Source organism: Pristiophorus japonicus, chromosome 18 (genome assembly GCF_044704955.1).
Source record: "Pristiophorus japonicus isolate sPriJap1 chromosome 18, sPriJap1.hap1, whole genome shotgun sequence".
NCBI lineage: Eukaryota > Metazoa > Chordata > Chondrichthyes > Pristiophoridae > Pristiophorus > Pristiophorus japonicus.
In genome coordinates, this window is record NC_091994.1 from 33945235 (window position 1) to 33973029 (window position 27795).

Sequence of the window (27795 nt, forward strand, 5' to 3'; positions counted from 1 at the left end):
AGCAGGGACAGAATTTAAAGCTACATATTCTTGAAAAGGAGAAATTTACAGGGCTCTGGATAGAGAGAGCAGTGGATTGGGACAATTTGGATAGCTTTCAAAGAGCCGGCACAGGCACGATGGGCTGAATGGCCACCTTCTGTGATGTAAGATTCATGATTTTAGATATACTGGACAAAAGGGCACTTTGCAACCATTGTTACTGTGGAATACAGACACACAGAGTAGGAACACAGAGTGTACAGACACACAGAGTGTGTACAGACACACTGAGAGTGTACAGACACTGAGAGTGTACAGACACACCGAGAGTGTACAGACACACAGAGTGTACAGACACACAGAGAGTGTACAGACACACCGAGAGTGTACAGACACACAGAGTGTACAGACACACTGAGGCTGTACAAACACACCGAGAGTGTACAGACACACAGAGTGTACAGACACACTGAGGGTGTACAAACACACCGAGAGTGTACAGACACACAGAGTGTACAGACACACTGAGGGTGTACAGACACACAGAAGGTGTACAGACACCGCAACATTGCTTCATGACATCATGGCGACAGCGTTGGCAACAGTACCAGTTGAGAGCCAATCACTGCTAAACTCTGACCACCTTTGCGCTATGGGCCCACAGTAACCATGCTACAGGGCCCAAAGCTCAATCCACGTGGTAACATCACTGGGAAGAGATTTCCATCTTTTCAATCGAGACTGAACTCAAACCCACTGCAGTATCCAGTGCTCCCACCCAGTGCGTACTTGCTGTGATAGGCGACGGGTGTATAGGATTCATTCACATATTCAGGATGTCCAGATTTTCCAAAAATGACCTGCAAGAAAGTATTAATCACATCATCTGTAGCTCCGAGTCACAGGGTAGAAGCGATATTTAAAGTCACCAAACTGAATGCAACCATTGCAGACACGGAGGCAGCGTGGGCACAAGTAAGGCTGAGATGCTGGGTGATGGGCGAGGCACAGAGCTCGCTGACTGGATTGGAACCCTGGCTGCAGGAATTCACCGACTGTTCCCATCCTGTGCATCTTCACAGCCTCCTTTCTGAGATAACAAAATCTAGTCTCACCACTGTAGGTCACAGCATCAGTGGGAGGGCCACACATCGAGGGGGGCTACAATGAGGGAGGGGCTACACTGAGGGGAGGGGGCACACATCGAGGGGGGCTACAATGAGGGAGGGGCTACACTGAGGGGAGGGGGCACACATCGAGGGGGGCTACAATGAGGGAGGGGCTACACTGAGGGGACGGGCTGCACTGAGGGGAGGGGCTATACCAAGGGGTGGGGCCACATATTGAGGTGAGGGACCACACACAGGGGAGGGGCCACACTGAGGGGAGGGGCTACACTGAGGGGAAGGGCCACGCAATGAGGGGAGGGGCCACACATTGAGGGGAGCAACTACACTGAGGGGAGGGACTACACCAAGGGGAGGGGCTACACCAAGGGGCAGAGCCACTCATTGAGGGGTGGGGCCACACACAGGGGAGGGGCCACACACTGAGGGAGGAGCCACACACTGATTGGAGAGATTGTGGGACATTCCCAAGCAGTCCCGTGGCTGCGGATAAGAATGGTGTTCATCACGTTACATCCACTGACAATTAAAACGCCCCGGTGCCTGACACCGTCACCCACATTATCTTCGAACTCCACACCATGCAGCACCAGTGTTCCCTCTCAGCTGTTTCCCGGAACTGGCTTTCCCAGTGTTAAGTTTAACTGTGAATGGGCCGCACAGCCCCTTAACGAGGCCGCGCACCCAAAAACAATTAGGGAGAACATTGCCCAGAGACTTGATATGGCTGATAATTCTAAGGTGGCACCATTTTATTGCCTGACTCCTGGCGCAAGTCTCTCACCGACAGGCCACTGCTGGCCTCGCTGCCCATGAACTGGATTTTCACAGTGATGTTCCGTGCTGATCCCTGTCGGTTTGTGAAGTTGAGGAATTGAGGGTAGACATAGAGGAGGTTTCTGAAAACAAAACAGATGACAACATAATTTAAGGATGTGACGAATTCATCATCTTTTACCACCAGAAAAGCATCCCACCCAAACACAGGGACAGAGCTCGCGCCTGTATTGCAAACTACTGCTGAAAATTTCCATCACCCTGTCAGTCATTGGGAGTTTACTATCCAGGGAAGTGACGTAAGGCAAAGATACAGTACGTATGTGGGCTCTGCTCCGATCCCCTGTACAGTACACATATGGCCTCAGCTGTGATCTCCCATACAGTCCATGCATAGCCAATCTTCAATGTGTGGACACTGTTCTAATTCCCTCTACTAGCTCCACTAACCTCTGCTCCCATTTCCCATATAGTACACATGTGATTCTGCTCCTGGTCTCCCTACAGTATACACATGACCTCTGCCCCTGGTCCCTCTACAGTCCCAAAGGATCCCATATAGTCTGACACAACAACAACAACAACAACAACTTGTATTTATATAGCATCTTTAACATAATGAAATGTCCTATGGTGCTTCACAAGAGTGTTACAAGACAAAAAAACTGACATCGAGTCACATAAGGAGAAATTAGGGCAAATGACCCAAAGCTTGTTCTAGGAGGTATATTTTAAGGAGCATCCTAAAGGAGGAAAGAGAGGTAGAGAGGTTTATGGAGGGAGTTCCAGAGCTTGCGGCCCAGGCAACAGAAGGCACGGCCACCAATGGTTGAGTGATTAAAATCAGGGTGCTCAAGAAGGCAGAATTACAGAGCGCAGATATCTTGAGGGTTGTGGGGCTGAAGGAGATTACAGAGGTAGAGAGGGGCAAGGCTTTGGGGGGGTTTGAAAACTAGAATGAGAATTTTAAAATTGAGGTGTTGCCTGACCAATAGCCAATGTAGCACAGGGGTGATGGATGAACGAGACTTGGTACAAGTTGGGACACGGGCAGCCGAATTTTGGACGACCTCAAGTTTACGTAGGGTAGAATGCAAGAGGCCAGAGAAGAGTACATTGGAATAATCAAGTCTAGTGGTAACAAAGGCATGGATGAGGGATTCAGCAGCAGATGAGCTGAGGCAGGGGCAGAGACGGGCGATGTTATGGAGGTGGAAATAGGCGGCCTTAGTTATGGCGCGGATATGTGGTTGGAAGCTTGCTTCAGGGTCAAGTATAACACCAAGGTTGCAAACAGTCTAGTTCAGCCTCAGACAGAAGTTGGGAGCGAGATAGAGTCGGTGGCCAGGACCCAAAGTCAATGGCTTTGGTCTTCCTAATATTTAATTGGAGAAAATTTCTGCTTATCCAGAACTGGATGTCGGACAAGCAGTCTCAAAATTTAGAGACCGTGGCGGGGTCAAGAGAAGTAGCGGTGAGTTAAAGCTGGGTGTCATCAGCGTACATGTGGAAACTGACGCTGTGTTTGCTGATGTCACCAAGGGGCAACATGTAGATGAGAAATGAGAGGAGGCCAAGGATAGATCCTTGGGGGACATCAGAGGTAATGATGCGGGAGAGGGAAGAGAAACCATTGCAGGTGATTCTCTGGCTACGATTAGATAGATAAGAATGGAACCAGGCAATGCAGTCCCACCCAGCTGGACGACAGTGGAGGGGCATTGGAGAAGGATAGAGTGGTCAACCGTGTCAAAGACTGTAGACAGGTCGAGAAGGATGAGGAGGGATAGTTTACCTTTGTCACAATCACAAAGGATGTCATTTGTGACTTTGATGAGAGGCGTTGCAGTACAGTGGCAAGGGCAGGGACCGGATTGGAGGGCTTCAAACATGGCATTCTGGGAAAGATGGGCACGGATTTGGGAGGTGACAACACGTTCAAGGATTTTATAGAGGAAAGTGAGGTTGGAGATGGGGCGGTAGTTTGATGTTGGAGAGGGGGACAGTACCTGAGGACACACTGTGTCAGTATCGGGCTTTACCCACACATTCCCTGCATTCTGAGCTCCTAAACACAACTGCTATGGGAAGATGGCAAGAGACCAGGTGCCCCACCTCGGTCCGCTCCATGCATCTCCCAACAACAAATTTCAGTTTGGCACCACGCAGAAAAGGACTCACGCTTCCACTCTTGAAACTCCGTAAAAATTCAAACTGAACTGAAAGTTAACGGTTCCCCGCAATTTAACTCATAATTTCTCCTGGAATCTGACTGACTCTGTTTCAGTTGCAGATATGGTGATGACTGAGGGCGCGGTGTCAGTGTGGAGGACACTCGGGCTTTATGTTTGTATTTCTATCGCTCAGGGAGAACGGCTTATTTAAATAAGGAATATAGACCACGCCATTTACAACCACCACACTCTTCATTTTCATCAGGACATCTTCCTGAAGTCTTCATAGAATCTTATAGCACAGAAGGGGGCCATATAGCCCATCGTGCCTGTGCCAGCTCTTTGAAAGAGCTATCCAATTAGTCCCACTCCCCTGGTCTTTCCCCAAAGCCATTCTTCTCCTCTTCTAATATTTATCCAATTCCCTTTTGAAAGTTACTATTGAATCTGCTTCCATCATCCTTTCAGGCCGTGCGTTCCAGATCATAACAACTAGCTGCGTAAAAAAAACTTCTCCTCATCTCACCTCTGGCTCTTTTGCCGATTACCTTAAATCTGTGTCCTCTGGCTGCTGACTCTCCTACCAGTTTATGGTGCAGGCTAGAAGGGCCGAATGGCCTACTCCTGCACCTATTTTCTATTACTTGTGACTGCTTGTAAAGCTAACTGGAATGTTTCCGGCACCCGCTGTCGATTCTTGCTGAATACGGTGATTACGGCTGCTGCTTTGAGCACCCCTCAGTTAAACATAGAGCTCGGCGTTAAAGCAGGCAATTATAAAGGAATCTGCAGCATTCTAAAGTGGGACTCGTGCAGCCTCAGCTCAGGGTAGGCCCCAATCCCAACCCCAGCCTGTCCTGCCAGTGTGAATCAACAACAGAAAGCACTGTTTCTGCAAGAAAATAGAGGTGGTCAGCTTGAGGAGTTTGATCAGAGATTGGAAAAATGTTTAAATTGAACTTTAAGTCAGGTGCTGTCTTTATTGCAGAGTTCAGTGACTGATGGGGTCAGGATCTGGTTAAAGTTAGTGAGGTGCAGGTGGCCAACTTCAGGAAACCAGGCCTGAGAGACATAAACCATACAGGTCTTGTGGCTCAGTCAATAACGTGGCAATGAAGCTAAAATTTCTCATGATATTGCTGCCAATCTTACCAGTGTATGGTATGGGGTCACTGCTTAAATGAGGCTGGTGATTGTCAGATGGTTGTGGGTTCAAGTCCTGCTCTGGAGACTTCAGCGCAAAATCTAGGCTGACACTCCAGTGCAGTGCTGAGGATGAGACGTTAACCAAGGCCCCGTTCCCTCCTCTCAGCTGGATTTAAAAGATCCCATTTTAGCATTCGAAGAAGAGCATCGGTGTTATCCTTAGTGTCCTGGCCAATATTTATCCCTCAACCAACATTCCAAAAAAAAACAGATTATCTGGTCATTATCACATTGCTTTTTGTGGGACCTTGCTGTGCACAAATTGGCTGCTGCATTTCGTACATTACAATAGTGACTAGACTTCAAAATGTACTTCATTGGCTGTAAATCACGTGATGAGGTTGTGAAAGGCGCTATATAAATGCAAGTCTTTCTGCCATGGTTATTGTGGTCATGTTTGTCCTCGGAAAGGCCTTCTCTCACGCTGCCTGACATGAAATACTCACCGATTCTCTCTCTCGCTCTGTCTCCCGAGGTTCTCAGAACCTCACAACACAGTGCGCCGGAGACCAGGAACTCAATGATTCGGGCAGCAAACCCACGTCTGCTGCTGCATCCACTTCTCGCTGGGCCACCTCCAGTGAGAGGTTGGGAAGGAAGTGTGAATAATGTGGTTCACAGTGACTAAAGCAAGAACTGGGACCTGCAGCTAATGCTCAAAACTGACTCCGATTTCGGTGCAAGTGAATTGCAGTCCTGGCTGCCAATGGATTACAGTGTGAGTGACACACAGAGGTGTAACTGCAAACCATACATGGAGGTAACTGTGAACCACACAGAGTGTCTATGAGACACACAGGGGAGTAACTGTGAGTATGTACTCGGCAGATGTCTGCTGTACACTGTAGAGCTACTAAGCCTGTGCTACACATACACACCAACACACAGATAGACATACATTATTATAAATATGTGCCGCTGAGTTTGAAAGGGAGCTGTATTCAGAGTTTGAGATCTCGATTGACAGTCGGAGCAGCCAGACAGACTCTGAAGGTGCTTTTGCGCCACTTTCCGAGCTGATGTTGTTCAGAGTTGGCATTAGTCCACAGATCATTAAATGAGAAGCTGCCCTGCGTCATTCTGCACCTGGCACTGGATTGGATTAATGCCCGGAGGTGCATGGTATTTGTGAAATGTTAATATTGCAACCATGGTCGGCAAAACAAGTGTCGGTGTCAAAAGCGCTCGAATTCCGAGTGTGTGCCCAGCGTCCTGGCTGACACGTAGGCTGGATTACCAGCATTGGGCACGCACACGAGGCATGGACAATCTGCAGAGTGACAGCTTATCTCTTCAGCGCGCAGAGAACATCTTCATCTCCAACCTTTTCCAGTCTACAGACTGAACTCTTGCCTACAAGTCTCATCAGGCCTTTGATCTAATTAAAGGCAGCAGGGAGGGTGAATGAGGAGCAATTAGACAGGAAGCCATCAATAATTGCTGGGGAGAAATCACCGATCTCTTGGTCGTTTACTGTGAAACAGTCCAGTCGTTAACCCTTTAGAAACTGTGACATTATTCAGAATACACGTAGACAAGAGCCACATTTAACTCATCTCCTACTTTCCTCTGCCAAAGATTATTTACAGGCTGCGTGGACAAGAACTTGAAATAAAGAGAGCAGTTGAACTGCACAATCTCCGAAAGCTACATTCCAGTCCCAGCAGAGCGGGGGTGGAATATAGCAGGAGAGCCAGTCAAGGGCAAAACTTCCAGTAAGTGAGAAGTTCAACATTTTTGACACGGGAGGCAGTGACAGGGTGCAGCGCACAGCTGAGCCGTGAGATTGATGGGCTGAGTAATTCGAGACATGACATGTGGTAAGTGTAGCAAGCTTGGGAGGAACAGCTGACTGGAGTTTACCTCGCCTCATGGCTGGGTCTGTTCTGGACTAATTGATAGAGATTGATTGCCGTGATTAGTTAACAACTCCATTGTCGTGGTACCATGCGACTACCAGGATGGTGGCAGGCGAACTAGATGGACCTTGGTCTTTATTCATCGAGCAATCCCAGTGTTTCGGAGGTGGGACCAAGGCGGGACCGAGGCTAATTGTAGAGCCATTAGCACTGCCCCAATTCAGCCGAGATGAGGGACAGATGCTGGGACTTTCCTGACTTGTGTGGATCACTTATTCACTGTCATCGGCAATTGGGCCATCAGGGGAGCCTTTCTTCTGAATTAACTCTATCGCAGGTAACTGCTCTGGTAACTACTCTGGAGACTACAAAGGTATGAAGGCAGAGTTGGCTAAAGTGGACTGGGAAAATAGATTAAAGTGTAAGACGGCTGATGAGCAATGGCGGACATTTAAAGAGATATTTCATAACTCTCATCAAAAATATATTCCAATGAGAAGGAAAGACTTTAAGAGAAGGGATAACCATCCGTGCCAAACTTAGGAAATAAAGGATGTTATCAAATTGAAAACAATGGCATACAAAGTGGCAAAGATTAGTGGGAAGCCCGAGGATTGGGAAGCTTTTAAAAACCAGCAAAGAACGACTAAAATAATGAGGGAAGATAGATTATGAAAGTAAACTAGCAAGAAATATAAAAACAGATAGTAAGAGCGTCTACAGATATACGGTTAGGTGCGTCGACTTTTAGAACAGAAATGGCGCTTATTATTTACCTTCGTATTTTCCACGCAGCAGCACTGATGTAGGGACCTGGCGTAGCACAGCAGAACGCATGGGGGGGGGGGGGCCAGAGCCAGGTCCTGGCGCGGAAAACAGTGCCGGGACCTCTGCACATGCACGCTAGAGTGTGCGCGCATGTGCAGTAGCTCCTCGCCCCCAGATTCTGTGTGCATGTGCTGCAGGCTGTGTGGGAGAGGCCCGAAGCACACCGCTCCCTAGCCCTGGCCAAATGGGCTCCCTGCCACGACCTGCGAGGGAACAGGTGGCAATGTCCGTCATCGGAGACAGGAGATCCCGGGAACAGAAAGCCAAACAAGAAAGGGAGAAGGAGCTGGCAAAAGTGACCATCAAGAAGGAAAATGACTGAGGCTATCGAGTGTTCCTTGGGACTGTCTCGGAGGTGTTCGGGGTTAGCAGGAAAGCAAAGCGATTGGGGGCAAAACGTGAGTAGGATGGGATCTGGGCAGGCTCGTCTGTTTAACGTTGCCCTCCCTTGCCCTTCCTTCCCCCTCCTCCCTTTCCCTTCCTCCCCCCCTCTTCCCTTGCCCTTCCTCCCCCCCCTCTTCCCTTGCCCTTCCTCCCCCCCTCCCTTGCCCTTCCTCCCCCCTCATCTCTTGCCCTTCCTCCCCCCCTCCTCCCTTGCACTTCCTCCCCCCCATCCCTTGCCCTTCCTCCCTCCCTCCCTTGCCCTTCCTCCCCCCCCACCTTGCCCTACCTCCCCCCACTCCTACCTTGCCCTTCCCCCCCCTTCCTCCCATGCCCTTCCTCCCCCCTCCTCCCTTGCCCTTCCTCCCCCCCCCTCCTCCCTTGCCCTTCCCCTCCTCCCTTGCCCTTTCTCCCCCCCCTCCTCCCTTGCCCTTCCTCCCCCTCCTCCCTTGCCCTTCCTCCCCCCCCATCTCCCTTACCCTTCCTCCCTCCCTCCTCCCTTGCCCTTCCTCCCCCCTCCTCCCTTGCCCTTCCTCCCCCCTCCTCCCTTGCCCTTCCTCCCCCCCTCCCCCTCCTCCTCCCTTGCCCTTCCTCCCCCTCCTCCTCCCCCCCTCCCTTGCCCTTACTCCTCCCCCCCTCCCTTGCCCTTCCTCCTCCCCCCCTCCCTTGCCCTTCCTCCCCCTCCTCCTCCCCCCCCTCCCTTGCCCTTCCTCCCCCCCACTCCCTTGCCTCCTTCCTCCCCCCCCTCCCTTGCCTCCTTCCTCACTTCCTCTCCTCCTCCCCCTCCTCCTCCTTCCCTCCTCCACTCTGCAAAGGGATAGAGATAGGCTAAATGAGTGGGCAAAAATTTGGCAAATGGAGTATAATGTGGGAAAGTGAGAGGTTATCCACTTTGGCAGAAAAAATAAAAAATAAATTATTATTTAAATGGAGAAAAATTACAAAATGCTGCAGTACAAAGGGACCTGGGAGTTCTTGTGCATGAAACACAAAATGTTAGTATGCAGGTACAGCAAGTAATCAGGAAGGAAAATGGAATGTTGGCCTTTATTGCAAGGGGGATGAAGTATAAAAGCAGAGAAGTCCTGCTATAACTGTACAGGGTATTGGTGAGGCCACACCTAAAGTACTGCGTACAGCTTTGGTCTCTTTATCTAAGGAGGGATATACTTGCATTGGAGGCAGTTCAGAGAAGGTTCACTAGGTTGATTCCTGATATGAAGTAGAAAGAAACAGAAAAGTGACGTCACAGCCAAGGGGGTAAGTGATTGGCTGGTGATTGGTGAGTAGTTTTTCTTTCTTCTCTTCTATAACAGTGAGTAAACTTGAGCATTGTTGTTGCCTATCTAAGGGTTAAGTCATGGCAGGACAGCTCGGTCACGTGTTATGCTCCTCCTGTACCATGTGGGAACTCAGGGACGACTCCAGTGTTCCTGACGACTACGTGTGCGGGAAGTGTATCCGCCTCCAGCTCCTGACAGACCGTGTTGCGGAATTGGAGCTAAGGGTGGATTCACTCTGGAGCATCCACGATGCTGAGAATGACGTGAGTAGCACGTGTAGCGAGTTGGTCTTACCGCAGGTGAAGGGTCTACAGCCAGATAGGGAATGGAAGACCAGCAGGAAGAGCAGTGCAAGGAAGGTAGTGCAGGGGTCCCCTGTGGTCATCCCCCTGCAAAACAGATACACTGCTTTGAGTACTGTTGAGGGGGATAACTCATCAGGGGAGGGCAGCAGCAGCCAAATTCATGGCACCGTGGCTGGCTCTGTTGAACAGGAGGGGAGGAAAAAGAGTGGGAGAGCGATAGTGATAGGGGATTCAATTGTAAGGGGATAGATAGGCGTTTCTGCGGCCGCAACCGAGACTCCAGGATGGTATGTTGCCTCCCTGGTGCAAGGGTCAAGGATATCTCTGAGCGGGTGCAGGACATTCTAAAAAAGGAGGGAGAACAGCCAGTTGTCGTGGTGCACATTGGTACCAACGACATAGGTAAAAAAAGGGATGAGGTCCTACGAAACGAATTTAAGGAGCTAGGAGCTAAATTAAAAAGTAGGACCTCAAAAGTAGTAATCTCGGGATTGCTACCAGTGCCACATGCTAGTCAGAGTAGGAATCGCAGGATAGCACAGATGAATACATGGCTTGAGCAGTGGTGCAGCAGGGAGGGATTCAAATTCCTGGGGCATTGGAACCGGTTCTGGGAGAGGTGGGACCAGTACAAAGCGGACGGTCTGCACCTGGGCAGGACTGGAACCAATGTCCTAGGGGGAGTGTTTGCTAATGCTGTTGGGGAGGAGTTAAACTAATATGGCAGGGGGATGGGAATCAATGCAGGGAGACAGAGGGAAACAAAAAGGAGACAAAAGCAAAAGACAGAAAGGAGATGAGGAAAAGTGGAGGGCAGAGAAACCCAAGACAAAAAACAAAAAGGGCCACTGTACAGCAAAATTCTAAAAGGAAAAAAGGTGTTAAAAAAACAAGCCTGAAGGCTTTGTGTCTTAATGCAAGGAGTATCCGTAATAAGGTGGATTAATTAACTGTGCAAATAGATGTTAACAAATATGATGTGATTGGGATTACGGAGACATGGCTCCAGGATGATCAGGGCTGGGAACTCAACATCCAGGGGTATTCAACATTCAGGAAGGATAGAATAAAAGGAAAAGGAGGTGGGGTAGCATTGTTGGTTAAAGAAGAGATTAATGCAATAGTTAGAATGGACATTAGATTGGATGATGTGGAATCTATATGGGTAGAACTGCAGAACACCAAAGGGCAAAAAACGTTAGTTGGAGTTGTGTACAGACCTCCAAACAGTAGCAGTAATGTTGGGGAGGGCATCAAACAGGAAATTAGGGGTGCATGCAATAAGGGTGCAGCAGTTATAATGGGTGACTTTAATATGCACATAGATTGGGCTAACCAAACTGGAAGCAATACGGTGGAGGAGGATTTCCTGGAGTGCATAAGGGATGGTTTTCTAGACCAATATGTCGAGGAACCAACTAGGGGGGAGGCCATCTTAGACTGGGTGTTGTGTAATGAGAGAGGATTAATTAGCAATATCGTTGTGCGAGGCCACTTGGGGAAGAGTGACCATAATATGGTGGAATTCTGCATTAGGATGGAGAATGAAACAGTTAATTCAGAGACCATGGTTCAGAACTTAAAGAAGGGTAACTTTGAAGGTATGAGGCGGGAATTAGCTAGGATTGATTGGCGAATGATACTTAAGGGGTTGAGTGTGGATGGGCAATGGCAGACATTTAGAGACCGCATGGATGAACTACAACAATTGTACATTCCTGTCTAGCGTAAAAATAAAAAAGGGAAGATGGATCAACCGTGGCTATCAAGGGAAATCAGGGATAGTATTAAAGCCAAGGAAGTGGCATACAAATTGGCCAGAAATAGCAGTGAACCCGGAGACTGGGAGAAATTTAGAACTCAGCAGAGGAGGACAAAGGGTGTGATTAGGGCAGGGAAAATGGAGTACGAGAAGAAGCTTGCAGGGACCATTAAGACGGATTGCAAAAGTTTCTATAGATATATAAAGAGAAAAAGGTTAGTAAAGACAAACGTAGGTCCCCTGCAGTCAGAATCAGGGGAAGTCATAACGGGGAACAAAGAAATGGCGGACCAATTGAACAAGTACTTTGGTTCGGTATTCACTAAGGAGGACACAAACAACCTTCCGGATATAAAAGGGGTCAGAGGGTCTAGTAAGGAGGAGGAACTGAGGGAAATCCTTATTAGTCGGGAAATTGTGTTGGGGAAATTAATGGGATTGAAGGCCGATAAATCCCCAGGGCCTGATGGACTGCATCCCAGAGTACTTAAGGAGGTGGCCTTGGAAATAGCGGATGCATTGACAGTCATTTTCCAACATTCCATTGACTCTGGATCAGATCCTATCAAGTGGAGGGTAGCCAATGTAACCCCACTTTTTAAAAAAAGAGGGAGAGAAAACAGGGAATTATAGACCGGTCAGCCTGACATCGGTAGTGGGTAAGATGATGGAATCAATTATTAAGGATGTCATAGCAGCGCATTTGGAAAATGGTGACATGATAGGTCCAAGTCAGCATGGATTTGTGAAAGGGAAATCATGCTTGACAAATCTTCTGGAATTTTTTGAGGATGTTTCCAGTAGAGTGGACAAGGGAGAACCAGTTGATGTGGTATATTTGGACTTTCAGAAGGCTTTCGACAAGGTCTCACACAAGAGATTAATGTGCAAAGTTAAAGCACATGGGATTGGGGGTAGTGTGCTGACGTGGATTGAGAACTGGTTGTCAGACAGGAAGCAAAGAGTAGGAGTAAATGGGTACTTTTCAGAATGGCAGGCGGTGACTAGTGGGGTACCGCAAGGTTCTGTGCTGGGGCCCCAGCTGTTTACACTGTACATTAATGATTTAGATGAGAGAATTAAATGTAGTATCTCCAAATTTGCGGATGACACTAAGTTAGGTGGCAGTGTGAGCTGCGAGGAGGATGCTATGAGGCTGCAGAGCGACTTGGATAGGTTAGGTGAGTGGGCAAATGCATGGCAGATGAAGTATAATGTGGATAAATGTGAGGTTATCCACTTTGGTGGTAAAAACAGAGAGACAGACTATTATCTGAATTGTGACAGATTCGGAGAAGGGGAGGTGCAACGAGACCTGGGTGTCATGGTACATCAGTCATTGAAGTTGGCATGCAGGTACAGCAGGCGGTTAAGAAAGCAAATGGCATGTTGGCCTTCATAGTGAGGGGATTTGAGTACAGGGACAGGGAGGTGTTGCTACAGTGGTACAGGGCATTGGTGAGGCCACACCTGGAGTATTGTGTACAGTTTTGGTCTCCTAACCTGAAGAAGGACATTCTTGCTATTGAGAGAGTGCAGTGAAGCTTCACCAGACTGATTCCCGGGATGGCGGGACTGACCTATCAAGAAAGACTGGATCAACTGGGCTTGTATTCACTGGAGTTCAGAAGAATGAGAGGGGACCTCATAGAAACGTTTAAAATTCTGATGGGTTTAGACAGGTTAGATGCAGGAAGAATGTTCCCAATGTTGGGAAGCCCAGAACCAGGGGTCACAGTCTAAGGATAAGGGGTAAGCCATTTAGGACCGAGATGAGGAGGAACTTCTTCACCCAGAGAGTGGTGAACCTGTGGAATTCTCTACCACAGAAAGTTGTTGAGGCCAATTCACTAAATATATTCAAAAAAGAGTTAGATGTAGTCCTTACTACTAAGGGGATCGAGGGGTATGGTGAGAAAGCAGGAATGGGGTACTGAAGTTGCTTGTTCAGCCATGAACTCATTGAATGGTGGTGCAGGCTAGAAGGGCCGAATGGCCTACTCCTGCACCTATTTTCTATGTTTCTATGTTTCTATGAAGGGGTTGACTTATGAAGAAAAGTTGAGCTGGTTGGGCCTGTACGCATTGGAGTTCAGAAGAATGAGAGGTGATCTTATTGAAGCATGTAAAATAATGAGGGGGCTCAACAAGGTTGATGTAGAGAGGATGTTTCCACTCATGGGGGAATCTAAAACTAGGGGGCATAGTTTCAGAATAAGGGGTCGTCCATTTAAAACTGAGATGAGGAGGAATTTCTTCTCTGAGGGTCGTGAATCTCTGGAATTCTCTGCCCCAGAGAGCTGTCATTGAATATATTTAAGGCGGAGATAGACAGATTTTTGAGCGATGAGAGTAAAGGGTTATAGGGAGTGGGCAGGGAAGTGGAGCTGAGCCCATGTTCAGATCAGCCATGAACGTATTAAATGACGGAGCAGGCTCGAGCGGCCAAATGGCCTACTCCTGCTCCTATTTCTTATGTTCTTATTCTCTTTAAGGTGCTGGCTGATGGTTGGATGTGTGTACAGGAATGGCCGTTCAGTTCACCCATCTCGCTCATTGTTCAATCTGATTTCAAGTGCCGTTCAGACCATTTTTCATCTTCTCTGCATCCCAAACTCACATCCCCTCTATTGGTTGACAATCTTGGGGACAGAATCATAGAAATTTACAGCACGGAAGGAGGCCATTTCACCCCATCGTGTCTGCGCCGGCCGACCAAGAGCTATCCCAGCCTAATCCCACTTTCCAGCTCTTGGTCCAAAGCCCTGGAGGTTACGGCATTTCAAGTGCACATCCAAGTTTCTTTTAAATGTGGTGAGGGTTTCTGCCTCTACCACCCTTTCAAGCAGTAAGTTCCAGACCCCCACCACCCTCTGGGTGAAGAAATTTCCCCTTATATCACCTCTAAACTTCCCCCCAATTACTTTAAATCTATGCCCCCTGGTTGTTGACCCCTCTGCCAAGGGAAACAGGTACTTCCTATCCCCTCTATCCAGGCCCCACATAATTTTATACACTTCAATCAGGTCTCCCTTCAACCTCCTCTGTTCCAAAGAAAACAGACCCAGTATCTCCAATCTTTCCTCATAGCCAAAATTCTCCAGTCCAGGCAACATCTTTATTAATCTCCTCTGCACCCTTTCCAGTGCAATCACATATTTCCTGCAACGTGGTGACCAGAACTGGACACAGTACTCCAGCTGCGGCTTAACCAGTGTTTTATACAGTTCAAGCATAACCTTGTTGCTGTTGTATTCCATGCCTCGACTTATAAAGGCAAGTATTCCATATGCCTTCTTAACCACCTTATCTACCTGGCCTGCTATCTTCAGGGATCTGTGGACCTGCACTCCAAGGTCCCTTTGTTCCTTTTCAGTGTTCTACCATTTAATGTGTATTCCCTTGCCTTGTTAGACCTCCCCAAATGGACTACCTCACATTTATCCGGATTGAATTCCATTTGCCACTGTTCCGCGCACCTGACCAGTACATTGATATCTTCCTGCAGTCCGCAGCTTTCTTGGGGATGAGTGAATCGTGGTCGGGGGAGAGGTCGGTGGTGGAAGGGAAAGCACTGAGCAGAAAAACGAGGGGAGGGGAAAAAGAGAGGGAAGGTACTAAGCAGGAGGGGACACACTGAGTGGGAGTCGAGGGGGTGACGGAGAGGGAGAGGGTGGGAAATTAATCAACAGGAATGTAGGAGCAAATCAAGAGGAGCATGGGCACCGGGTCAATAGTTCTCGTCACCCAGAAGGAGCTTCCAATCAAACAGGCCTGAACTTTGACTTTAATAAAGAAAGTGCAGATGGAGAACCCTGGAGTTTCCACCATTTCAGGGGGCTGACTGTGGAGGAGGTTGCTGGGGTCAGATCTTCTGTTATCAAGCAGCATTAATGCCAGAAATATAAACAAAATGCTGGAAATACTCAGCAGGTCAGGCAGCATCCGTGGAGAGAGAAACAGAGTTAACGTTTCAGGTCGATGACCCTTCGTCAGAACTGGAAAAGGTTAGAGATGTGACAGGTTTTTAAGCAAGCGTAGGGGCAGCAAAAGGCGGGAGGGGAGGAATGAACAAAAGGGAAGGTCTGTGATAGAATAGAAGGCAGAAGAGATTAAGAGACAAAAGGGATGATGGTGCAAGGCAAAAGGAGATTGTAATGTTAAGAAACAAAAGTTGAGTCTAGATAGAGTGTAAATGGCAGAATCATAAACAGCTGCTGTGGGAAAGAGAAAAACAGAAAAAAAAGTAGGGTAGAGGTTATGGTTTGAAATTGTTGAACTCTATGTTGAGTCCAGAAGGCTGTAAAGTGTAAAAGATGAGGTGCTGTTCCTCGAGCTTGCGTTAAGCTTCTTTGGAATAGTGTAGGAGGCCAAGGATGGAGAGGTCGGAGTGGGAGTGGAGCGGAGAATTAAAGTGACAGGCGACCGGAAGCTCAGGGTCACGCTTACGGACTGAATGGAGGTGTTCCGCAAAGCGATCACCCAGTCTGCATTTGGTCTCCTCGATGTAGAGGAGACCTCATTGTGAGCAGTGAATACAGTATACTAAATTGAAAGAAGTACAAGTAAATTGCCATTTCACCTGGAAGGAGTGTTTGGGGCCCTGGATAGTGGGAAGGGAGGAGGTAAAAAGGCAGGTGCTGCATCTCTTGTGCTTGCACGGGAAGGTGCTGTGGGAAGGGGAGGGGTTGCTGGGGGTGATTATGGAGTGGACCAGGGTGCTGCAGAGGGAGCAGTACCTTCGGAATGCTGAAAGGGGAAGGAAGGGAAAGATGTGATTGGTAGTGGGATCACGCTGGAGGTGGCGGAAATGGCAGAGGATGATCCGTTGAACGTGGAGGCTGAAGGGTGAAAGGTGGGGACAAGGTGAACCCTGTCAAGGTTCTGGGAGGGAGGGGATGGGGTGAGAGCAGAAGTGCGGGATATAGAATGGGCACGGTCGAGGGCCATGTCAACCATGGTAGAGGGGAATCCTCGGTTGAGGAAAAAGGAAAACATGCCAGAGGCATTAATATGGAAAGTGATGTGCAGAGTAGATGTGATGGAGACAGAGAAACTAGGAAAATGAAAGGTAGTCTTTACAGGATGCAGGGTGGGAGGAAGTGTAGCCCAGGTAGCTGTCGGAATCAGTGGGCTTATAGTGAATGTTTGTCAATAGCCTATCCCCAGAAATGGAGACGGAGAAGTCGAGGAAGGGAAGGGAAGAGTCGGATGGACTATGTGAAGGTGAGGGAAGGGTGGAAATTGGATGCAAAGTGAATGAAGTTTTCTAGTTCAGGGATTAATGCCAGGACGGGTTGCACTAGGTCATCGTGCAGTAGGGACCAGGGATGCTCGAGAGTCATTTTAAGCAGTTTGGGGGGGCTGGGCAGTACTGGGGCCAGTTTAACCAGTGCGCCCGTACCCCAAATCTAAATTCCAGTCTTCTCATCTCTGGTAAGAATCATTTCTGTATTAGATGAATTGAGAATTACAAGTTTCACAACAGCGATTGTCATATTTGAAGCAATCCTCTTCGAGTTATTTATGTCAATAACCTACCCTTCCTTGTCTGGCCTTCCTCCTCAACCTAATCCCACATCCGGACTAACCAGTTGATCATAAATAGTACACAAAGCAAAGCAAGTGGGCAGACATCTTGGCAGCCTTTTTATTGACTTTAATGAAACTGATTTAGTCAAGCGTGTGGACACAATAACAGAATTATCTGTCTGACCATGAAAGCAGCTCAATGTTCAGTGTGTAAACTTGTTTTTCTCTTTCTACCCCTGTCTCGCAGCTACCACCTAAAGCCAGGCCAATAGTCACACAGATTTTAAAGGGCCATTTCCACAAAATAAATAACCGTGATGAGTTTCTGCAGTGCATTCTGTAAGTTGCACATACTGCAGATATCGAAAGCTGATAATGAAGGGGTGGAAATTGAGTCCAGTGGCAGAGATACTGATCAAACAAACGACTGTGTCCTGGTTAATGTCGAGCTTCTCGAATGCTGTTGTGGCTGCACCTATCCAGGCGAGTGGCTAGTATTCCATCACACTCCTGACTTGAGCCTAGTAGATGGTGGTGAGGTTTGGAGGAGTTAGGAGATGAGCCACTTGTTGCAGATTGCTCACCCTCTGCCCTGCTCTTGTTGCCATGGTGTTGGTATGACTGATCCAGTTCAGCTGCTGGTCAATGATGACTCTGAAAGATGTTTATGGTGGGGGACTCAGTGATGGTGGGGTTTGAAGGTCGGGCCTTCTCTTGTTTGAGATGGTCATGCCTGGTAGTTTTATGGCGTGAATGTAAACCTGTCACTTGTCAAACCAAGCAAGTTATCTAGATCCTACTGTAGGTTGGCATGGGTTGCCTCATTTATCAGAGGAATTGTGGAGCTGAACACTATCAACAGACCCAGTCCTGGCCTATCATGGGCAGAAGCAGCAGAATAAAGAATGAGCAAGGACATGTCCCAGCGGTGTCCTGGGGCTGTGATAACTGGTCTCCATAACCACAATCATCTTCCTTTGCATCATGTCTGGCTCCAGCCACTGGAGGGTTTCCCCTTCGGCTGCAATTTTGCTAGGGCTCTTTGGTGTCATACTCAGTCAAATGCTGCCTTGATCTCAAGGGCATCTACTTTCACCTATCCTCTGGCATTCAGCTCTGATGTTCAAGTCTAGATCAAGGCTGTGATGAGGCCTTGCACTGAGTGGTTCTGGCAGAATGCAAACTGAGAATTAGCCTGCTCTAGATTTCTGGTTTGTAATTTGCCTGTTTCTGAATCTGTCAATGACTCTTTTGCACTGCCAGGTGTGGGCCAAGCTCGCATTTCTGAAACGCTTTGCTTCGGTGCAGTCTGGAGATATCGAAAGGGTTAAAAGTTGAAGATTGAAGTTGGGATTAAAACAGGATGTTTGGATCGAAACAGGCTGTTAGACGATATGGAGCCATTTAGCCACTGAAATGTGTCTATCTGATCACCTGTGTGTTTACAGTACTTCATGGTGGGAGTCGATTTATGGCAGTGAGGCTTGACTTCAGGATAATGAGTGGCTGGTCATTTATCTGTATGTTAAGTATTTGAGTGTACCTTTGTTACTATGCGAGGAAATGATCTGATTTGTGTATAGTAATTCATGACATCGTCTGTATGCTGTATGAACTCATGCTAAGAGTGGAAGCAAGTCCTATGAGGGACTGCCTATGATGATGATGATGTATGTTAAAAGTATTTAAGTGTACCTTTTGGTTATGATCTGGTTTGTGTATAGTAGTTCAGAAAGCAGTTAGTCGTGATTTCAGGACAATGCCATTTTGATTCTACATCATCTGCATATTAATTGTCTAAATGTACGATACAAAGTTCAAAGGTTTTTTTGGTATAAAGGTGAGAGTTTGACATACACACATTAGTCACTAGATACTGGACGTTCGGAAGGTATGTGCCTCACAAGTAGCCTTTGGAAATTGGAGCAAGCAGAAAGTTGGCTTGTGAAGTGTTGATGTCTCAGTAACTTTCATACTTGGTTTGTATAGTATGAATGTCTGAATAAAAAACCTGATCCTGCCATTTACTACAACTGAATGCGTGTGTAATTCGACGTTTAAAGCAATGAAGCAAAAGGAGCAAGAAAGCTGTACAACATCTTGGTAACCCCGACGTGATTTTCAAAAGTTTGTTGGCTGAGTTTTTCGAAGAAGTGTTTCCCATATATCAGTTCGAGGTGTGAGCATTCTCTTAGCTGTCGTGACTTAAAGGGATCTCCAGTTAGTAATGGGAGGATCAGGAAATATTACAGATGAGATCCGGTCATTTCTTAATGAATGGATTGACTCTAAAGGGGGACCTTACGGGATAGGGCAGAAAATGGTGACAGGAGAATGGAGAGACACATGGCAGTCCTTAGTCGAGAGTGTCCAGTTAAAAAAGATTAAAAAGAGAAAAGCATTAGTGTTGTAGTGTCTAATGCTGGGGATTCAAAAGTTAGGAGAAAAGGCTGAGGCTAGAGAAAGGGAAGTCTCAGAACTGAGAGAGCAGTTAACAGCAGTGAGTAAAGTAGAGAATTAGCAATTTCAGGCATTCGGGTCGGCCAGGACTGTTCTGACGCTGGGTCAGCATCTTGCTGATGAGTAGAACCGTAATCAAGATCCAGAGAAAGGAATATCTAAGCTGCAGCAGATGGTGGTATTAGGTTGCCCAGCGGAGACAGCAGTTGATAAAGTTGGGTGGTATTCGGAGGATTCCCCAAGTCTGAAGTTGAAAAGGGGATTAAGGGACGGAGAATGCCCAACGTTCCTTTCTGCAGCTCCGTTGCCTTCTCCGACTTTGGAGCCTCAAACCCGTGTCGTTCACGTGGCAATGTTAGGTACGGAGGCGGAGCAGTTAGATGCCTCTTCGGTTCCTCAGACGCTTCACACTTCACAACAGTACACATGCCCTTCCAGTAATGCGGAGACTGGGGGAAGCACGTTCGGGCGGACGAGGCGAGAGCAGGATCATAATTTCTCTGCTCCTTATGGAGCTTGTGAAGGGAACACTACCTTTAATGGTTGTGGGGATTCCTGGTATGAGCGAGGAGGAGTAAAGTTACAGGACATGAGAGCTATCCTTGGTGAAGTGGGACCTGCACTGCTTCAGGATCTTAAGTTTGCCGAATAGTGGTGTAATATTCTGGGATGGTGGCAGTCAGGGGACATATCCGAGAAACCAAGGGTTCACATGATTCTGCGAGCTTTAGGGAATCATCGGGGAAAGGTGGTAGATTTTAAAACAACTTCCAGGTCTCTGCTTGGTAGAATAATAGCTGCAATCTTTGGTGCTCACTCAGGGCCATAGTTGATAAAGCGGCTTGCATTATTACCAGGGGAAGGACTCGGGGAAGCAGGGGAACATATATTCCAGTTGTGTAAAAGTTTGGGAAGTAATTGGATTGATATCAGTCATTACGGGGATGGTATACATAGAGAGATCATTTTGGCTCTTCTACCCCTTCAGTAGTTTTGGAAGTAGATGCCTGGGGCGAGGACAAGAGTTTGATAAATGGTCGGCAAGGGTAGAAAGCTTGTATCAGAGAGCTGCAGGTATCCCAGTTATGAAAGTGAGGCAGGGGTTACAGCGATGCAAGGCAGAAGGGCCCGAGTGGATAAATCCCAGGAGGAGTCGCATAAAAGGAACAGGACCAGGCGGTGCCTGGATCCCGACCCGTCAGTTGATAGACGGGGATAGACTGACTAAAGAATTGGAAAAGTTAAAAGAAAAATTGAAGAATCAGGAAAGAGAAGAGTCAGAGACAGGAATGATACCTCGATTCAGTTGGTGAGGTCGGGGGTAGATTCCGCAGGTGAGTGGGAATTGCTACAGGGATGCCATGCCTCAACCACATGTGTCGTTTCTTTAGGATCCTTACTTCACGATAGGGGTGGCCATACCCTTATCAAGGCATGTGTGGAAGGGCAGTGAAGGTTGAAGTGGTCCTGGAAGAAGGGGATTCCCCTCTTCAGAGACAGAACCTCATCACCCCAGATGCACGAGGAGCAGTTATTGAACAGTCAGAAATGAAAGCAGTGGGAGAAGCTTGTTCAGAAGCATTTAAAGTTTCTGTAGGAACGGGCTGTCTCAGAACTGATGAGATGTTCAGTGAAAAGCTCAAATGTGGCAGTTATAAGCATGATCTTAGAGGATGCGAAATAGAAGTTGGAGCGTTGCAAATGTCGGGAGAAGAAATTACAGTAGTTCTGAAGGGTGAACCGAGAGAAAGACTGGGATTCTCGATTGACTTCAGCATTTCCGTCATCTTTACTCTGTTGTTACACTTCTCCCATAAAGCAGAGAAAATTGTTAAAACCTGTGCAGAGGGCAACAGACTTGGTCGAAGACACCGATTTGCGAGTTTACATTTCTGAATGTAAACAGCATGGAATTCAGTAGAAAACATCAACAATTGAAAGTTGGCTCAAGTGAAAATTGTGGACACTAACCATCACACTACGGAAAGTGAGAAAGTTCACACAACTTTGGATCAGATTGGACATGAAAGCTGGTGGGAGTCATTGTTCGGATGGAGCCCGACGAAAACGGGTGTGAGGAACACAATGCTGTTGCTGTTTCACTTGATTGTGCTGGTCATTTTGATTTACTACGGATGGTGTGTTCGAAAACAAGTACTACAACCGGAGAATGCTGTTGAACGAGCTCAAATGGCCATTCAAATGTTACCCAGGTAAGGCCTGTCACTGAGGCAAAGAGAAATGGGGGAATGTGGGAGCACAAGCCTGCATTTCTGAAACGCTTTGCTTCGGCGCAGTCTGGAGATATCGAAAGAGTTAAAAGTTGAAGGTTGAAGTTGGGATTAAAACAGGATGTTTGGATCAAAACAGGCTGCTAGACGATATGGAGCCATTTAGCCTCCGAAATGTGTCCCTCTGATCACCTGTGTGTTTACAATATTCATAGTGGGAGTCAATTTATGTCAGTGAGGTTTGACTTCAGCATAATGAGTAGCTGGTCATTGTCTGTATGTTAAGTATTTGAGTGTACCTTTATTACTATGATCTGGTTTGTGTATAGTAGTTCAGAAAGCAGTTAGTCCTGATTTCAGAACAATGCCATTTTTATTCTATATCATCTGCATGTTAATTGTCTAAATGTACTATAAAAATTCTAAGGTTTTTTGGTATAAAGATGAGACTTTGACACACACACATTAGACACTGGACATTCGGAAAGTGTGTGCCTCACAAGTAGCCTTTGGAAATCGGAGCAAGCAGAAAGTTGGCTTGTGAAGTGTTGGTGTCTCAGTAGCTTTCATACTTGGTTTGTTTAGTATGAATGTCTGAATAAAAGACCTGATCCTGCCATTACTACAACTGAGTGTGTGTGTGTGTGTGTGTGTGTGTGTGTGTATAATTCGACATTTAAAGCAGCGAAGTGAAAAGAGCAAGAAAGCTATACAACACCAGGGATTCATCCTTGCAAACTATCGCCCCATCTCCAACCTCCCTATCCTCTCCAAAGTCCTTGAACGTGTTGTCGCCTCCCAAATCCGTGCCATCTTTCCCGCAATTCAATGTTTGAATCCCTCCAATCCGGTTTCCGTGCCTGCCAGACATCCTTTGTGACTGTGACAAAGGCAAACCATCCCTCCTCGTCCTTCTTGATTTATCTGCATGGTTGACCATTCTATCCTTCTCTAACACCACTCCACTGTTGTCCAGCTGGATGGGACTGCACTCGCCTGGTTCCATTCTTATCTATCTAATCATAGCCAGAGAATTACCTGCAATGGCTTATCTTCCTGCCCCCGCATTGTTACCTCTAGTGTTCCCCCAAAGATCTATCCTTGGCCCCCTCCTATTTCTCATCTACATGTTGCCTCTCGGTGAATTCATCCGGAAACACAACATCAGTTTCCACATGTACGCTGATGACACCCAGCTCTATCTCACTACCATTTCTCTCGACCCCTCCACGGTCTCTAAATTGTTAGACTGCTTGTCCGACATCCAGTTCTAGATGAGAAGAAATTTTCTCCAATTGAATATTAGGAAGCCACAAACTCCGTTCCCTAACCACTGACTCCATCCCTCTCCCCAACTTCAGTCTGAGGCTGAACCAGACTGTTCGCAACCTTGATGTCACATTTGACCCTGCAATTAGCTTTCGACATCATATCTGCAGCATAACTAAGACCGCCTATTTCCACCTCCGTAACATCTCCCATCTCTGCCCTTGCCTCAGCTCATCCCCAGGTGAAGCTCTCATACATGCCTTTGTTACCTCCTAGACTTGACTATTCCAATACACTTCTGGCTGGCCTCACATATTCTACCCTACATAAACTAGAGGTGATCCAAAACTCGTCTGCCCGTGTCTTAACTCGCACCAAGTCCTGCTCACCCATCACCCCTGTGATCGCCGACCTACATTGGCTTCCGGTTAAGCAACGCCTCGATTTCAAAATTCTTATTCTTATTTTCAGATCCCTCCATGGCCTCACCCCTCCCTATCTCTAATCTCCTCCAGCCCCACAACGTCCCGAGTTGTTTGCGCTCCTCTAATTCTGCCCTCCCTGATTTATAATCGCTCAACCATTGGTGGCCGAGCCTTTTGTTGCCTACTCTCCAAGCTCTGGAACTCTCTGCCTCTCTTTTCTCCTTCAAGATGCTGCTTAAAACCTACCTCTTTGACCTGTGCTAATTTTTACTTATGTGGCACGGTGTAAAATGTTTAGTGCATAATACTCCTGTGAAGCGCCTTGGAATGTTTCACTACGTTAAAGGCACTATATAGATACAAGCTGTTGTTGTTGTATCTGACAGTGATCTGAAGCAGTAAGCCAACCCACAGAGGATGCTGACAGGGTTTCAAACAGTCATGTAGGCCCTGAAATTAATGTACTGTAACTTCTCCCAACGTTCAATATATATATATATAAACACTGAAATGGTTAAAGAATTGTTGCAATGAATGAAGGGGCGTCAGGTACTGCAGGAGGCTGCAATGTAGCCTTGGGCTCCCAGCCTAGGCCAAATGGAATGAAAAAACAGATTCTCACTGACGACTGTTGGCCCAAATCCATGATTCTAACAGGTTTGGATGTGATGCCCCCCCATCGTTGAATGTCCTGAGACATTCACTGCCGAGGCTCACATATGACGAATTACCACTAGGGTGGGGTTCTGGCCAGGTGGAAACAGGCAACAAGAAGTTACAAGCAACAGACAAGGCAAAAACACATTGAGACAGAACTAAAGTCATTTCTAAGGCATGGATCTGTCATAACGCTCTTCAGCATAGCCACACATATCAAATCGGGCTTTTGATCTTGAACCCTGCTGAACTACAAGTTACGACACTGAAACTAGTATCAGTTGGCGTTTGTTACAACAACATCACAACCATATTTCTCTAACGCAAAGGAAAATAAAATCTGCGGTCGAATAAAAATAGAATTTTAAATTAGAATGCCAGTAAGTGAAAACTTCATTGTTCAGCATCTGAGAATTCTGTATTTTGTGGGATGTGCACCTGTTCGGTACACAGTGGGTTAATAACCACAGTCTCCGTTCCAGTAGTGCACACCCACCTCCACCATTCTGGAGACTAATGTGACACAGCCCAACACATTGATAGTTATTCCTGTTCTGTTTCTCCAGTGACTGCAGACAATGCAAACACAGATGGAAATACATTCCCAGTGCATTGGGAAAGGACAGAGAGCAACCGAGACCATGCAGGGACTGTGTGAGGAAGTGCTGAAGTGGAAGAGAATTACTCTGGGAATAGTTTCCTTACCATTGAGTGAAAGGACACACAGAGTAATGATTGTCTACAGGCTCAGTGAATGATTAACTCCAGGAGCAGCATTAAATGAATCGCAGCCACCTCCACAACTGACCCAGATCAAACAGCGGACCAAACTAAGAACATTAGCAAGCAAGGAGAGAGAAAAGATCGTTTGTCCCATCAGTCCTACTCCTTCCAACGTACATGTACAGTATACCCTATAGTGGACTCTACCCACACATTAAAAATCACCCCCACATCGATTGATTAATTGTCATCTGAGGCTGGTTATCAATCATTGGAACTGGGTGATTGATAACCACTGGCAGTGGTTATCAATCACACTAAATCCAGTGATGATAATCACCTGCACATCTCTTCCAACCTTTGCTAACATATCAATTCATCATGCACAGGTTTTACATAGAAACATAGAAAATAGGAGCAGTAGTAGTCCATTCGGCCCTTCTAGTCTGCACCGCCATTCAATATGATCATGGCTGATCCTCTATCTCAACACCATATTCCTGCTTTTTCCCCATACCCCTTGATGCCTCTTGTTTCTAGAAATCTATTTATCTCCCTCTTAAATATATGCCTCCACAGCCTTCTGTGGTAGAGAATTCCACAGGTTCACCACCCTCTGAGTTAAAAAATTTCTCCTCCAATTCCAGTTCCAATTTTCCGTTCCTTGCATTTAGATATCAGTAACAATGCAGGCTCTGGGGGAGCTGTGATTGTCCCTGGCACTTGGACAGCTGCAATCTCCCTATACATAGTTGTTACTGTCCTGTACCATCAGTGTGGAGCCTCCTTACTCATCTGCCTGGGTATGGATACGTGTACACGCCGATGATGGAATGATTTTTTAGGGGGTGGGGAAAGGTGCGAAAGAGGCAGAGGGATTGAGGTAACAAGGAATTCAAAACAAACAGCGTGTGTGTCACGAAATAAAATCCCTGAACTGCGCCCCACCCCAGCACACTGCAGATAATCACTGGTGTCTGTCTGTGTACAGTTGATATCTCCAGGTAGAGCTTGTCTCTACTTGTTGTGCCTTGGGAGCAGCATTCACTTATATGAACACCCCCTCCACTGCCGTCCAAACCTAGATTGCAGGCCCCGACATATTGGGACATGAGCTCACTTATTGTCAGTGCCAGTGGTGGTTGTCTTTGGTGCCTGAAAGGTGGTTAGCAATCAATCATTAGATAATATAACATAAGAACATAAGAATTAGGAACAGGAGTAGGCCATCTAGCCCCTCGAGCCTGCTCCGCCATTCAACAAGATCATGGCTGATCTGGCCATGGACTCAGCTCCACTTACCCGCCCGCTCCCTATAACCCTTAATTCCCTTATTGGTTAAAAATCTATCTATCTGTGATTTGAATACATTCAATGAGCTAGCCTCAACTGCTTCCTTGGGCAGAGAATTCCACAGATTCACAACCCTCTGGGAGAAGAAATTCCTTCTCAACTCAGTTTTAAATTGGCTCCCCCGTATTTTGAGGCTGAGTTCTAGTCTCCCCGACCAGTGGAAACAACCTCTCTGCCTCTATCTTGTCTATCCCTTTCATTATCTTAAATGTTTCTATAAAATCACCCCTCATCCTTCTGAACTCCAACAAGTAAAGACCCAGTCTACTCAATCTATCATCATAAGGTAACCCCCTCCATCTCCGGAATCAGCCTAGTGAATCGTCTCTGTACCCCCTCCAAGGCTAGTATATCCTTCCTTAAATAAGGTGACCAAAACTGCACGCAGTACTCCAGGTGCGGCCTCACCAATACCCTATACAGTTGCAGCATCCCTGCTTTTGTACTCCATCCCTCTCGCAATGAAGGCCAACATTCCATTCACCTTCCTGATTACCTGCTGCACCTGCAAACTAACTTTTTGGGATTCATGCACAAGGAGACGGAATTCCTCATCGGCGCCAAACCCCGGAACCTCCCTCGGGGGCCGGCGCCTCACAACTTGAGCCGCCTCGGGGAAATCCCCTCCGTGCCTTTCAGTTCCGCGCGGAGGGGTTTCTTGTACGGGCTGCTCCTGCACACTCTCAACTTTGCCATCCTCGCCTGCCGTCCGGACACGCCATGGCCTACCATCTTGCCGTCCGGAGGAGGCGGGGGTCCCCGATGGAGGGCACTCTACGCAGGGGTCCTCCCACTATTCGTCGGGGACTTGGCCTGGAGGGTGGTGCACGGAGCAGTGCCGTGCAACAAATTTTTAAGCCGGTTCACAGACTCCCAGGCCGCCTGCAATTTCTGCGGTCTGGAGGAGTCCGTGTTCCATGTTTTTATTGAGTGCACAAGGTTGCAGCCCCTGTTCCATTATTTGAAGGGGCTGCTCCTGAAATTCTGGCAGCACTTCAGTCCCACTCTCCTGATCTTTGGGCACCCTGTGCGGAGGGGAGCGGGTAGGTCCGAAGGCCTCCTCGTAGGACTGCTCCTGGGCACGGCCAAGGGTGCCATCAGCCGGTCCAGGCAGCGGGCGGTCGAGGGGGTCGTTCAACCTGACTGCCTGCCTCTCTTCCGCTCTTACATCCGGTCCAGGGTGTCCTTGGAGATGGAGCACGCGGTGTCCACCGGTACGCTCGCGGCCTTCCGCGAGAGGTGGGCACCGGAGGGACTGGAGTGCATCATCACGCCCGGCAAGCAAATTTTAATTTGATTTTACGTTTTAAAGTTTAATTTGTTTTAATTGCCGGTGCTTTTAGTGTCCCCCTCCCCTTTTATAGGGGGCACTGGAAAAAATTTTATTTTAGCGCCCCAAAAAAAAAACAAAAAAAAAAAGGAGAAAAAAAAAGGGGCCTTGAAAATGTCTGCTGTGTCACC

General features: G+C 47.4%; 1 protein-coding gene across 1 annotated transcript in view; it reads right to left on the minus strand.

Moving 5' to 3' along the window:
• LOC139228641 (dedicator of cytokinesis protein 7-like) overlaps positions 1–27795 on the minus strand; it is a 265121-nt gene that overhangs the window by 102428 nt on the left and 134898 nt on the right. Inside the window, exons 15-16 of the mRNA XM_070859854.1 lie at positions 1894–2008; positions 772–842 (exon numbers count right to left, since the gene is read on the minus strand). Of these exons, the coding sequence (XP_070715955.1) occupies positions 772–842; positions 1894–2008 (186 nt within the window). The remainder of the gene's footprint in view (positions 1–771; positions 843–1893; positions 2009–27795) is intronic.